General features: G+C 40.0%; 1 protein-coding gene across 1 annotated transcript; it reads right to left on the reverse strand.

Annotated features, from left to right (window-relative positions):
- Positions 1-14310: 14310 nt before the first annotated feature.
- Positions 14311-15297, reverse strand: LOC134819865 (galanin receptor 2a-like). Its single transcript, XM_063830014.1, has one exon. It carries the CDS (start codon positions 15295-15297, stop codon positions 14311-14313), a length of 987 nt encoding a protein of 328 aa, XP_063686084.1.
- Positions 15298-15945: the final 648 nt, after the last annotated feature.

Consider the following 15945-nt stretch of genomic DNA (forward strand, 5'->3'; position numbering starts at 1 on the left):
GTATCAACTCTCAAAGCTCGGGGTGGAAGTTGTATAGAAGGGAACCAGATTCATGGCTATAAAGGGAGATAGCACAATTGTTATAAACAAATCAACCACCATAAAATAAAGTATTGTTCGTTAGAGAGAGCCCGACTAACAATATCAAATCTGACTTCCTCGCTGCGTAGTTGGTGGGGTGGGTGACTGGAGTCCAGTAACCAATCAGTTTTACTGAATCAGCAATTCTAAATTTTATGAAATGGCACGACCAAGCTGAGAGTATGCATGTAACTAATACCAATCAATATATTTTTAGACACTGATTTCGAATCACTCCCATGTCATAAGCTCATAAGGTAAAAACGCCACCCTGAGGAGGTCTCAGCAACAACTGGCTATTTGTAGCCAGGCTATTTGATCGAGAACTACAGTATTTACTAAGCCCCGCATTCCATAAGTGTGGGTCACAATCTTACAATTACCTAATTATCAAAACCATAGTGTGACGATCTTTCGAGGAAAAGGGAATTTTAAGGAACGGAGTAATTGATCCTGGAGTGCTAAAAATAGCAATTGGAGGGAATAAAAGATATTTTAATAACGGTAAATTGGTACTCGAAATAGAAGGTCTTTTACCTGGGGGATTGAGATTAACCTAAACCACACCTTATCTGTTTAGAGAACTTGTGGCAGCGTTATCTCTCAATCTCTGAATGGCAAAGGAGGCCCTTGCAGATTGCATAGCTCTGAAATTAACTGGGTTTTCAGCAAGATAGCGAAATTTGTACGACCGATTATTCTCATTAATAATATTGTTTAATAATAGTATTTGTTCGTACACGATACGACGTTTACAGGTGAGTGGTTTTAGAGGGACAGTTAGATGGTACCATTTTTATCAAAATATCAACCAACATAAAATAAAATTTTTAGACACTGATTTCGAATCACTCCCATGTCATAAGGTAAAAACACCACCCTGAGGAGATCAGGCCTTCTCTCTTGCCGCCCCCTACGAGAATTTTGTACCCCAAATAGTTTTTCGTGGCAACCTGGTTCATGTTGTTGTTATGGTTACTGTTGGGGTATTTTTTGTACACCCGTCTAATATTAATGTTAATCTTGGAGTAGGAACCGACCGGTTCCGGTCCGGTTTCCAAGAATTTGGCCGGATATTATTTTTTTAATGTTCCTGAATGCATAATTTTGTCTAAATTCTTGCTAAGGGGATCCAGTCAGTGTTCTCAGTTCTCAGTGAACAGTGAATTCATGGTAGCAATTGTACTCTGTCAGCGAATGTTAAAGACCCGTTCATATAAGATTTTGTGTAACACAAAGAAAAGAGTCAAAGCAGTTACCCATACCGATGACAAAACAATGATTTATTCATTGCAAGCAGAGGGTTCCTGCTTTATTGTGGTAAGAAAACCAGTTGCTATTTGCTAACTCGCCTTATACCGAGGATTAAAACATTATGTCATTAAAAAACAATGGACATTATCCTTGGTTACGGTAAGATCTTGTGGGAGCCAGATTTTGGGCTTTACTTCGAGAACAATCCCTACATTTGTGCTACGCAAATCGCAGTGAATTCTTGAAATGTGCGTTTTGATGCTATTCGTTTCTAGCTCAATCAGTGACCTCTGCAATGCTCGCACAACACATCAATCAGTCATGACTGCAGCAGAAAATTTGTTGAAATTTGAGATAAGGTATGAACACAGTTAGTCGAACTGTAAACACAGTCTTATTATGTCCACATGGCTTTTAATATTAATATTGATAAAAACCCACAATCAAGGATTTATTTTAATTTTCCGGTAATTTCTGGCAGCCTCAAATTTATCCTTCTTATTACCCAGTTTCGGTCCGGCAAACCGGAAAATAAATTGATATCCGGTCGTTTACGGTCCGGCAGCCAAAACCACAGACCGGTCGGATCCTACGATGGAGTAATAGAAGAGTTTTTGTACACCCGCGTCTTGTTAGAGTAAATTTAAAATACCATAACATTTATTGGGAAGCAATTTAACAAATAGAGCCTGAAGTTATATTTCAATAATATTGATATCCTCGCTGATTACTATATCAGTATATTGCACTTGATATAACTACCGTTGTCTAGACAAATGAACAGTATATTTTGCAAACATCAAGCTATCTGTTTAATTCGGCGGGATTTGATCACTACTGCCTGATTTTCTAGAAGGTTGATTCATAGTTATCCAGATAACATATTTTATTTTACAACTTGTAACTGTCAATTTTTGGAGGCATCTTATTAAATAAGTTATTTCAAATAAAAACATAAGTACAGAAAAAAATTGGGGCTCATTCCATTTCAAATGAATCAAAGGACTATGTGTGCCATTATATTTAAATCGCCTGTTTTTTACATAAAGAAAATCATATTTTATTAATAGTTCGGATCTTATTTGAGTTCCCCATATAAACAACTTGACAAACCAGGATCATGGTAACTATTATATATATCTGATCGTCTCATGTTAAGACTATTGTTACTATGTTATTATGGTTACTATGGTTACTATTGTTACTATGGTTACTATTGTTACTATGGTTACTATTGTTACTATGGTTACTATTGTTACTATGGTTACTATTGTTACTATGGTTACTATTGTTACTATGGTTACTATTGTTACTATGGTTACTATTGTTACTATTGTTACTATGTTATTATGGTTACTATTGTTACTATGGTTACTATTGTTACTATGTTATTATGTTATTATGGTGACTATTGTTATTATGGTTACTATTGTTACTATGGTTACTATTGTTACTATGGTTACTATTGTTACTATGGTTACTATTGTTACTATGGTTACTATTGTTACTATGGTTACTATTGTTACTATGGTTACTATTGTTACTATTGTTACTATGTTATTATGGTTACTATTGTTACTATTGTTACTATTGTTACTATGTTATTATGGTTACTATTGTTACTATGGTTACTATGGTTACTATGGTTACTATTGTTACTATTGTTACTATGGTTACTATTGTTACTATGGTTACTATTGTTACTATGGTTACTATTGTTACTATGGTTACTATTGTTACTATGGTTACTATTGTTACTATGGTTACTATTGTTACTATGGTTACTATTGTTACTATGGTTACTATTGTTACTATTGTTACTATGTTATTATGGTTACTATTGTTACTATTGTTACTATTGTTACTATGTTATTATGGTTACTATTGTTACTATTGTTACTATTGTTACTATGTTATTATGGTTACTATTGTTACTATTGTTACTATTGTTACTATGTTATTATGGTTACTATTGTTACTATTGTTACTATTGTTACTATGTTATTATGGTTACTATTGTTACTATGGTTACTATTGTTACTATGGTTACTATTGTTACTATGGTTACTATTGTTACTATGGTTACTATTGTTACTATGGTTACTATTGTTACTATGGTTACTATTGTTACTATGGTTACTATTGTTACTATGGTTACTATTGTTACTATTGTTACTATGTTATTATGGTTACTATTGTTACTATTGTTACTATTGTTACTATGTTATTATGGTTACTATTGTTACTATTGTTACTATTGTTACTATGTTATTATGGTTACTATTGTTACTATGGTTACTATTGTTACTATGGTTACTATTGTTACTATGTTATTATGGTTACTATGGTTACTATGGTTACTATTGTTACTATGTTATTATGGTGACGACCTATTCTGGGCCACTTATTACACATTATACAGAATACTATTGCAAAAGCAGTGACTGGGAAATACAAACACGGTACACCTACCCTATTCGACATGTAACCGCGAGTTCGACAAACCCTAAAGTCCATCTCTGTCGAACTAGAGGGCACTATCCGTCGCGGAGTAGAGTCCGCGGCGGAGCCGCCGGACTCCGAACGGACTCCGGCGGTGCTCCGCCAAAATGTATTTACACTGGACTCGAGTACATTTTGGCGGACTCCGAGCGGAGCCGAGCGGACTCCGAGCGGACTTTAAAGTCCGCCGCGGACTCCGAGCGGCTCCGCGGCGGCTCGGCGGAGTGTCCGCCGCGGACTAAGCCACTAGGCGGACTCCGGTCCGCTGCGGACTCCGGCGGATTGCTTGCCGGACTCCGCCGGACCTCTCCGCCAGACTTGAATCCGGCGGAGCTTGGCGGAGTCCGCCAGCTCCAACAGAGTCCACTGACTTCCGACCTCCGACTTCCGACCCTCGGCTAAATTTGTCACGTGACATACAACATAGCCAATAGCATTTTGCGATATTGTGGTCAGATGAAAAGGTCGCTAGTGATAAACCTTAACCATTACCCTCACAATGTCAATAGTGTATAACTCTAGTCCTAACTTTGACCCTATAATGTATAAACGTTGACCCTAACCCTCCACCAAACCGTCCGCAGCGAAATATCAATGTCATTGACTGGTCACGTGACCAAAACAATTTTTGTCATATTATCTCATATAGGGAAGCGTTTTTAGTTTTACCCTACACGTTGCATGTGGCGTCTTTCGGCCGGATCCCAGCAAGCAAAAATACGTCGACCATCACAGGACGACGCCAGCCAGCACTCTCTACGCTCTTCGAGCTCCGATCGTCCTGTGACGAAGTAAGGACGAAGCCTGAGGTCCTCAGGTAACATCGACCACCGATTGAAAATTCAAAGATTTTTTGACATAAAGGTCAAATGTAAAACTAAAATCTTGATGTTGATTGATTGACGACGTCAATTTTTGAGCACAGCGCGAGCGCAAGCGGAAAAGGACCGCGTAGCTAGTCAAGATGTTGATAAATATTTGGCTTGTGGCGCGATGTGTTGCTCTAAGTATAGCCCTCTCGCTTGCAGTAGCGTGCGACCGCCGGAAATGACTTGTGGAACAAGCGCGCCCGCAGCGGCGCAAAAGCACCTGGTTAGCTAGATGAACGCGATGTGCCTTGCATTGTAGGATGAAATCCTACTAGCTGACGCCACTCGCAGCTGTGATGTTCGCTGTACGTCAGCGATCGAAATTTATACGCGTATCACCCGTTAAGATGTGCCACCCGACCTGCCACGCAATTATTCTCGTTGCTCGTCGCACGTCGACGAACAACGAAGCTCGTTGCGACGCGCAATGAGCTGCCAGGCTAGGACATCGTCCTGGTTCAACAAATTTTGGCGAGCGCGAGCGATTTTCTCCAAAAATTTAATGAGGGCGCCGACTTCCACTCTGGCTAGGTTTCTTCTTATAGGGGGTGCACGATAAAAATAAAGTTGCTTGGATTTAAAAAAATTTTGTACCACTGTTTTCTAGAGACTGTGAGAATTTTCACAATACCAAATTTGTTATACTAGGAGGTGCACCATAAAAATAAACTTGCTCGGATTTTAAAAATTTTTGTACCATTGTTTTCTAGAGACTGTGAGAATTTTCACAATACCAAATTTGTCATACCTTTTTGGAAAGATCAGTGAGTTTTGCCTAGGTGCCATATTTGATGGTGCGCGGCTTTTGGAGCAAAATTAGCTGTAAAAGTCGCGTAATTTGACCAAATTTGACCAAATTCGTTGATTTTTGTCGTATTATTTGGATATATCTTCAGTTCCTTGAATGAGATCATTCTGAAAATTGGTGACGATCTTCCAATAGGGCTTTTACAACTGTCCGAAAAATTTGGTGGATATCGGAGTTAATATAGTGATCAAAATAGGGCAAAATACGCTGCTTTTAGCTGTAACATAATGTTTGATGGTTGGATATGCTTTAAACTTTTCGGACACATTTCTTGTAAGTCTATGAGTAAGCTTACCAATTTTTGTTGCAATCAGAGGTCGGGAAGAATACTTAATATCTATTTGTTTGAAGAAAATTGTGCTGGCCGAAATAAGCGCTAAAAAACCATCCCACAGTCGGCACGCGCGGCTCACTGTCGATGGCGCACTACCTAGTTATACCTTTTTGGAAAGATCAGTGAGTTTCGCCTAGGTGCCATATTTGATGGTGCGCGGCTTTTGGAGCAAAAGTAGCTGTAAAAGTCGCGTAATTTGACCAAATTCGTCCAAATTTGACCATTTTTGTCGTATTATTCGGATTTATCTTCAGTTCCTTAAATGAGATCATTCTGGAAATTGGCGACGATGTTGTTAATAGAATGTTGTTAATAGAGATTAGGCGGAATGACAGGCTGAGCGCGGCCCAGTGACTGCAAGCGAGAGGGCTATAGTTAGACTTAGAGCAACACATCGCGCCACAAGCCAAATATTTATCAACATCTTGACTAGCTACGCGGTCCTTTTCCGCATGCGCTCGCGCTGTGCTCAAAATTGACGTCGCGTCGTCAATCAATTAACATCAAGATTTTAGTTTTACATTTGACCTTTATGTCAAAAAATCTCTGAATTTTCAATCGGTGGTCGATGTTACCTGAGGACCTCAGGCTTCGTCCTTACTTCGTCACAGGACGATCGGAGCTCGAAGAGCGTAGAGAGTGCTGGCGTCGTCCTGTGATGGTCGACGTATTTTTGCTTGCTGGGATCCGGCCGAATGACGCCACATGCAACGTGTAGGGTAAAACTAAAAACGCTTCCCTATAATTATATGAGATAATATGACAAAAATTGTTTTGGTCACGTGACCAGTCAATGACATTGATATTTCGCTGCTGGCGGTTTGGTGGAGGGTTAGGGTCAACGTTTATACATTATAGGGTCAAAGTTAGGACTAGAGTTGTACACTATTGACATTGTGAGGGTAATGGTTAAGGTTTATCACTAGCGACCTTTTCATCTGACCACAATATCGCAAAATGCTATTGGCTATGTTGTATGTCACGTGACAAATTTAGCCGAGGGTCGGAAGTCGGAAGTTGGAAGTCAGCGGACTCCGAGCGGAGTCCAATCTCCGCCGGACTCCGCCGGATTCAAGTCTGGCGAAGAGGTCCGGCGGAGTCCGCCAAGCACTCCGCCGGAGTCCGCGGCGGACCGGAGTCCGCCTAGTGGCTTAGTCCGCGGCGGACACTCCGCCGAGCCGCCGCGGAGCCGCTCGGAGTCCGCGGCGGACTTTAAAGTCCGCTCGGAGTCCGCTCGGCTCCGCTCGGCTCCGCTCGGAGTCCGCCAAAATGTACTCGAGTCCGCTCGGAGTCCGGCGGCTCCGCCGCGGACTCTACTCCGCGACGGATAGTGCCAACTAGAGTACGCTACCTGAACTTTAGTTCGACACCTATACCGAATTTCGAAAGGGGTGATTTCTGGCGAACTTTAGTCGTCGAACTATAACATGTATAAGCTAATACGTGAATCACACGATCACATATGGCTTGATATGATGTTGAAGAGAATTGAAGCTTGTACTTTTGGGTCAAAAATCTATTATTGGAATGGCCTTTGACAACGTATCTGCTATAAAGTAGAGTAAATTTTGCCCGTAATACCGGTCGCTAGGCAGTAGGCATACTCATTAACTCAACTTACTCAAAATTGACTGAATTATCTAGTAATCGAGTATTTTCAGAGAGATGTCCCTCGAACCGAACAATTACTAAAATGATCAGTTACGAGAAAAATAATGAAGTCAGTAGAAACAAACTGGAATTACTTGTGTTGAATCTATGACTATTATAAGTACGGTTTCAAAATGTTTATTAATAGCGTATAATATAAGCGTCCCACTCACATATCAGGGAGAATAAAATTATGAATTAGAGAAAGAAGTGATACAATTACGACATCAATCATCCCTAAAAGCGGACTAATTGACAGAACGAATTGATGGTAATGTAACTAGGCATTCAAGAATAACATAAACATTCTGGTAGTGAGTTCACCACGCACGCAAACAAGGAGAGCGATAATGGCAGAGATAATGTTGATATAAAGGACAGCGATACGGAATAATCAGCCGTGTGCGCGGCTTATCTAACACGTGCATATACATCGTTACACTTGAAGTGTTGACTGATGAATCGTAATGATATGAGTGTGATTCTTTTCGTTTTTTAATATTTACCGTTGACACTTGACTTCTCTGTTGTTTCCACTCATGTATTCGTAGTGGGCTTGTATTTAGCTTCTCCGCTTTAGCTAGACAGATTGAGGCCTCCGTCAATATACCATATTACTATGACCGACAGGCAACAACTAAATTAAAGCTAAATTAACCGTATTACTCCAGTAGCAGGGAGGGGTTGAGTGTGCACTTCACTCCTCGCTACTGGAGTATATTAAGATCTTTTATCAACTTTGACCCACGTGTGCAGCGTAAAGTGAAATATAGCAATCTTACGGCCTAATTAATTTTTGGTACTCTCAACTCTGGTTTTCCTTAACCTTCAAACCTTAACGTATGCTCGAGAATTTGATTACCTTACTCGGGATTATTACGACAGGTTTATTAACGACCGGTTAAAATATGGTTCGGGAAAAATATGGCGAAATTGCTCAAAACCCACCACATTTTCCCGGTCGCCATTTTACCGGTGTCCAACCTTTCAATTTTAGATTCAAAAATTTTGTCTCAGATGTAAATTTCCTTATTAGAGATAAGCAAGTTTAGAAATTTTCGCATTGCTAAAACTTGTGAAACAAGTCGAATTATCAATAATTGTTGAAAGTAGACAGAAATAATGACTCGTGGTTAATCAAACTAGATGGAAAATAATTTTTAACATTTGAAGCGTAACAACCAGATCGATATTAAGATAAAGGGAGAGCTGTTTAGTCTTCCAATAAGTTGTAATCATCTTCGTTATCTTCATCTGGATCATCCCTTTCATCAGTTTTAATTAATTCAAGTTTTAATTTAACTGTTACTTTTACTTTGAGTCCTATTTCATTATGTAGAGATAGTCAATACCTAAGAAATTAAAAATTGGCCTATTTAAATCAAATTTGACAATAAGGATATATGACAAGAATTGGGCAAAAAGGTGAATTTTTTGCAATTTTAGCCAAATGAAGTCGAAAAACCTACAACAAGTGTCCCAATAGTCTTCTTTAGTGAATATAAGACAACGATTAAAATATGAGCACCCATACCCCTTGGGAACCCTAAAAGCTGAGTAGGCGGGTTTATTAACGACCGGTGAAAATGTGGTTCGGGAAAAATATGGCGAAATTACCCTAAACCCACCACTTTATCCCGGTCATAATAATCCCGAGTAAGGTAATTTAGAATTAAGGCGTGCGAAACTGCAGAAAGAAGCAAGTTAAATCGCTAAAATTTGACACTGATCCCAGCTTACTGTTTCACTGTACTTTCTGCAGTTTCGCACCCCCATCCCACTCACGTTAAACAGTTTGCGTTAAACAGCATAAACGATTAAAGAAACCAGTTCTATATAATATATCAAGCGAGTTATGTTGGAACACTTTTCCAACATTTTTTATCAAGACACTTATTTTACTTCGGAGTATTCCAACAGCCAGATTGTTACACAAGTACAACCAGCCAATTACAGGAAGCCGAAGGATTTATATGCAACAAACCCACAACCAACAACCCACAAATCACACTTTCAAAAGTACAAAAATACATTGCAAGTAACAAAGTTGCCATTTATAATAGTTGACTTACTATAATTGGTTGCTGGTGAAAAATCAGTCAATACTGTAAAATTTCCTGGAAATTTTATCTTCAAAACTGAAAATGGGACAGAGATTAATAAGGACAATATGATTTTGCAATTTTATTCGGGATTTTGACTCCCAGTACCTCAATTTGGTTTCATACCATCATCAATTAACTGACTAATTGGTTTCTGGGCAAAAGGTTCATCCAATCTGTCTAATTTGTGTTCAGAAAATTTCATATTTGAAAATGGGACAGAATGTTGAAAATACAACTTTTCGTTTTGTTAAGATTTTTGCTGTGTGCTCCCTCTGACCGAAATCGAACATCCAGCACCTCAACCGTGTCATATGCCATCTAAAGTTGCTTTACTAATTGGTTGCGGGTGAAATAATCAATCAATACTGTAAAATTTCGGTCCTGGAAATTTCATTTTCAAAAACTGAAAATGGGACAGAGATTGGGACAATATGATTTTGCAATTTTATTCGGGGTTTTGACTCCCAGTACCTCAATTTGGTTTCATACCATCATCAATTAACTGACTGATTGGTTTCTGGGCAAAAGGTTCATCCAATCTGTAAAACTTTGTGTTCAGAAAATTTCATATTTGAAAATGGAACAGAATTTTGAAAATACAACTTTTCGTTTTGTTAAGCTCTCTGCTGTGGGTTTCCTCCGAAGTCCGACCGAATTCAAACTTCCAGCACCTCAATCGTATCATATGCCATCTATAGTTGACTGACTAATTGGTTGCGGGTGAAATAATCAATCAATACTGTAAAATTTCGGTCCTGGAAATTTCATCTTCAAAAACTGAAAATGGGACAGAGATTGGGACAATATGATTTTGCAATTTTATTCGGGGTTTTGACTCCCAGTACCTCAATAGCTCAATTTGGTTTCATACCATCATCAATTAACTGACTAATTGGTTTCTTGGCAAAAGGTTCATCCAATCTGTCTAATTTGTGTTCAGAAATTTCATATTTGAAAATGGGACAGAATGTTGAAAATACAACTTTTCGTTTTGTTAAGATTTTTGCTGTGGGCTTCCTAGTCTGACCGAAATCGAACATCCAGCACCTCAATCGTATCATATACCATCTATTATAGTTGACTGACTAATAGGTTGCGGGCGAGAAATTCTGTTAATTAAGATTTGTTCAAAACGTGATCTCTTCACTCAATCAAGGTGTTCTGACCTGCAATCTACGGACATCATTAGTCTTCTAGAAGGAAAAAGAATCTACGTGAATTATTTAGTAGTAAGCTGAATCGTTCAGCAGTTGATACATGTTTCGTATCCCAATATCAGCGCGCGAAAAGTGGCATGCAACGTATGTCAATTCAGCAGAATAAATGATTAATGATGGCTCTTATATTATCAGCTTACATGTTTTCCGGTAATTACTTTTATATAAAGTGGTGAACATGCGGAGTTATACTGGGCGGTACCTCCGTGCATTATAAATTAAAGTTACTATTGTGACGGTACATTAGAACTAAACAGAAACAACGTGTGAAGGGCCTGAACGGAACCCCTCGGTTTCAGTTCCTTGTTTAACACTGCCGTACAGCAAGGACATCCATAATACCTTGGCTGTGGAGCTCTTAGATTCCTCAAGTTGTATTTAGTTTGATATTCGTCGCTCCCCACTACCCCACGTACCCCAGTTTCAAGATGATGTTTTATTAATGGGTAATCGGTAATGGTCATTGGTCATTGAGCAATTCTGTCACCTCTCCGGATTGCCCTCTTCCTTTGTGAAACGATAGCTTATTAGGACGTCAATTCTCTCGGACCTGCCGTCTCTCTCATTGGTGCTGCCCGTTTTCCACAGCTAAACGAACTAATCCAAGCGGCTACCTAAAATTAACTAATACATATAACAAGACTGCTGTTGAGTTTTATATAAAAAAGAGTTATCATGGTAACAGCTGCCACAGTTATCATGGTAACAGCTGCCACAGTTATCATGGTAACAGCTGCCACAGTTATCATGGTAACAGCTGCCACAGTTATCATGGTAACAGCTGCCACAGTTATCATGGTAACAGCTGCCACAGTTATCATGGTAACAGCTGCCACAGTTATCATGGTAACAGCTGCCACAGTTATCATGGTAACAGCTGCCACAGTTATCATGGTAACAGCTGCCACAGTTATCATGGTAACAGCTGCCACAGTTATCATGGTAACAGCTGCCACAGTTATCATGGTAACAGCTGCCACAGTTATCATGGTAACAGCTGCCACAGTTATCATGGTAACAGCTGCCACAGTTATCATGGTAACAGCTGCCACAGTTATCATGGTAACAGCTGCCACAGTTATCATGGTAACAGCTGCCACAGTTATCATGGTAACAGCTGCCACAGTTATCATGGTAACAGCTGCCACAGTTGAACGAATATAAAATAGTATTCGGAACTTTAGGGCATCCAGCACAAGCGTCCCCATAATGTCTCAGTCTGTTCAAATAAAATCAGATGAGATATGTCATAGTTGTGTATCATACTCATAGTCATAACTTTCCATACTGATACCGTTTTATTTTTATACTGTAATTACCAAGAGGAATTGTTTTGAATTTCAATCAGAATTGGCAACCGTTTTAAATGCTATCTCAAATGCTCGTTATAGTTGTAACAAAGCGCTTTATCAGGAAATTGTTTGCCGGTCTACAAGAATCTTACCTTTGTTAGTCTCACGTCGCGATACCTTTATTTCCAAGTACTTTTGAATTAATAGCCCACTACGAAACTTAAACTTTATTTTACCTTCTTTTTTATCAAATATTTGACCAAAACCCATAATCATGGGTAGAGTGGACCGCTGCCAGTGTCTCTCTTTCCCAAACAAAAGGAAATGGTATTAATTTGAATAACCGTCCGCAAATGCAAAATGGTAACGAGAATGAAATCGGTCGCTCGCTTTTCCCATTCATTCACGGCTTACGAATTGTAATAAGTTTCGGTTAATTATATCCATGACATGCTGTAAAAATCTCTTTGGGTTGCTTTCGGCAATTACAATTGCAAATGACTGATATGTTTTAGATTATCGCCACAGTTTACTTAAGTAGATGTATGGCATTGTATCTTATCATGTAACAAGCATAATTGTGCCGGACCCCTTTATGCCGACTAAACAAGAACGAACATGAAACAGTTTGCCCAGACACACCTGTTCGTATTGCTCTTAGTTCCGTAAAATGTTGTGTTGGAAAAGCTAATTGCTGTCAAGTTGCAAGAAGTTACTACTAATTTAATAATTGTTCATGGTTTATTACAACATAATCATACACTTTAGTGGTTCATTTCATTAAAATTTTGCAGTAGCAAATTATACCATTTTGGGAGCGGTGTGGAAAAGGCGAGTGTGGACAGGGAGGAGGTTAATTGTTGGAAGACAACACTTGACCAAGGGAACCACACCTTGTACACCACTTGACCAAGGGAACCACACCTTGTACACCACGTGACCAAGGGAACCACACCTTGTACACCACTTGACCAAGGGAACCACACCTTGTACACCACGTGACCAAGGGAACCACACCTTGTACACCACGTGACCAAGGGAACCACACCTTGTACACCACGTGACCAAGGGAACCATACCTTGTACACCACGTGACCAAGGGAACCACACCTTGTACACCACGTGACCAAGGGAACCACACCTTGTACACCACATGACCAAGGGAACCACACCTTGTACACCACGTGACCAAGGGAACCACACCTTGTACACCACGTGACCAAGGGAACCACACCTTGTACACCACGTGACCAAGGGAACCATACCTTGTACACCACGTGACCAAGGGAACCATACCTTGTACACCACGTGACCAAGGGAACCACACCTTGTACACCACGTGACCAAGGGAACCACACCTTGTACACCACGTGACCAAGGGAACCACACCTTGTACACCACGTGACCAAGGGAACCACACCTTGTACACCACGTGACCAAGGGAACCACACCTTGTACACCACGTGACCAAGGGAACCATACCTTGTACACCACGTGACCAAGGGAACCACACCTTGTACACCACGTGACCAAGGGAACCACACCTTGTACACCACGTGACCAAGGGAACCACACCTTGTACACCACGTGACCAAGGGAACCACACCTTGTACACAACGTGACCAAGGGAACCACACCTTGTACACCACGTGACCAAGGGAACCACACCTTGTACACCACGTGACCAAGGGAACCACACCTTGTACACCACGTGACCAAGGGAACCACACCTTGTACACCACGTGACCAAGGGAACCACACCTTGTACACCACGTGACCAAGGGAACCACACCTTGTACACCACGTGACCAAGGGAACCACACCTTGTACACCACGTGACCAAGGGAACCACACCTTGGCAAAATAAAAGAGTCTATGTAATTCATTCCATTCCGTAGATTTATTTTCCGGTTGATCTGATCTGAGTTTGAAATTATTTTGGAGAACCGCTATTGAAATTGTCAGTTGTTTGTAAATCAAAACATTCAAAACTATTCAACTTTATTACAAACAATGCTATCTTCTTAAGAATAGAAGAAAATCTGATAGAAAGTAATCCTGTTCACCTTTTAACGGTGGCAAATATAGGTGATATACATAATTTAAACTAACATTAAAAAATTATTGCTACAAGTTCTCCCAATCCAATGGAAAACACGTAAAACTGAAACATAAAAAACATAAAACAAACACAGACTTCAAATCCCTGTCTCGTTAATATCTTTGGGGGTAGTGATAACGTTCATTTTCCCAGCGGATCTCAGGGACAGTGGTAATTGGGAACTTACAATCCGTGATATTCTCCTTAAAATAAACCTTCTAAACCTTCTGTTCGTTATTGTGTATACAATAGGGTTGAAAGTCAGGCTGATAATGTTAAGATTGTACTGCATGGTGTAGAACCAAAGCGGCAAGGGTATGGACAGAGTAGCCATGATGGCTCTAATAATATACGGTACCCACGACAACACAAAGATCCAGCAGATAGCGTTCACTGTTATCAGAGCTTGTTTGTTGTAGGTTTTAGCAGGTGAGGTGCTGTGAGTGATCCAGAAAGCACAGGCCAGAGTGTAGAGGTTGAGGATGATGGTGAGGGCGACAGGGAGGATTCCAAAGAAAAAGAGAGCAGCTAAAGCTAGGTATCTGTGGTGGAACCCAATGTTTGTGGAGCATGCTAGCGTCCGCACGTCGAATATGGCTCTGCTCTTATTCGCCGTAACAAATATTACGGGAAACGTCATAGCTGCCAGCCACATCAGTAAGATAAGGACCTTGGTGGCGAATGCCTTGGGAGTCCTCCTGAAGGGGAACCTGACCATGTACCATCTGTAAGCTGAGATACAGGTGAGAGTGATGATCTCCACCGCTCCGGGGACGAACTGGCAGAATGCTGTGAGGTAGCAGATGACGGGGCCAAGGACCCATCTTCCTGTGTAGAGAGTAACCAACTTGGGGACATAAGCGATCATGATGAGGGCAATGTCTGTGACTGCTAAGTTCTGAATCAGGAGGACTGAGGCGGAGTCGAGGTGAATAGCGTTGAACATCTTGGTAGCGTAGACCACGATAGAGTTACCGACAATGGCAGTGGTTATCATGATGAACTGGTAGTAGAAGAGGAACAGCTGCACCTCTCTTGTGAAGCTGATGGTCGAGTTGGGGAGGGTAACTTTGATGATATTCATTCTGAGGGTAGTGTTCATTAGTTTCATGATAAGATGAGTTCTAGTTAGTTTAAAATATATTAAGATTGTTAAAGATTATAGATTACAGTTACTGGTATGTATGGGCTGATTAAGGGTGGAACTAGTAGGAAACAGAAACTTTTGGGGAGAAATTATTAAGATACTTGCTAATGCAATAAATATCGCGTCGGTAACCAATGATTTTAATAACGATTGAGCAAACAAGAACCAATGACTTGTTGGAAACACACTGTCTCGACAGAATACACATAGAAACATCAAACAACTTATATGCAGACTTATACTTATAGGCACAAGAATGTGAGGGTTTGATTCTGAAGTTGACAACCGTTATAATATTCGTAAAGCAAATTAACTCCTCAAATGGATGTTTTTTATTTGTGGGCCACGTTTATAACTCCCACATGCTCAGACAATAAATGGTGCAAATCGTTTTGCATATATTTGCAGTACTGTCTGGCTCTTTATTGAGTTGCGTAGGACTAGGAGTATAGAATTAAAATAACCAAGCAATTTTATTTTTTCGTGGCTATAAATTCTCTTCATAGTCAGATTTATCAGGCATCGATCCTTTCAACTCATCCCCAATAAAAGGCTAATATAAAACTAAAGTGGTTTCACTGTTCA

The sequence above is a fragment of the Bolinopsis microptera genome, chromosome 8 (assembly GCF_026151205.1).
Source record: "Bolinopsis microptera isolate Bmic1 chromosome 8, MBARI_Bmic_1.0, whole genome shotgun sequence".
NCBI classification, from domain to species: Eukaryota; Metazoa; Ctenophora; class Tentaculata; order Lobata; family Bolinopsidae; genus Bolinopsis; species Bolinopsis microptera.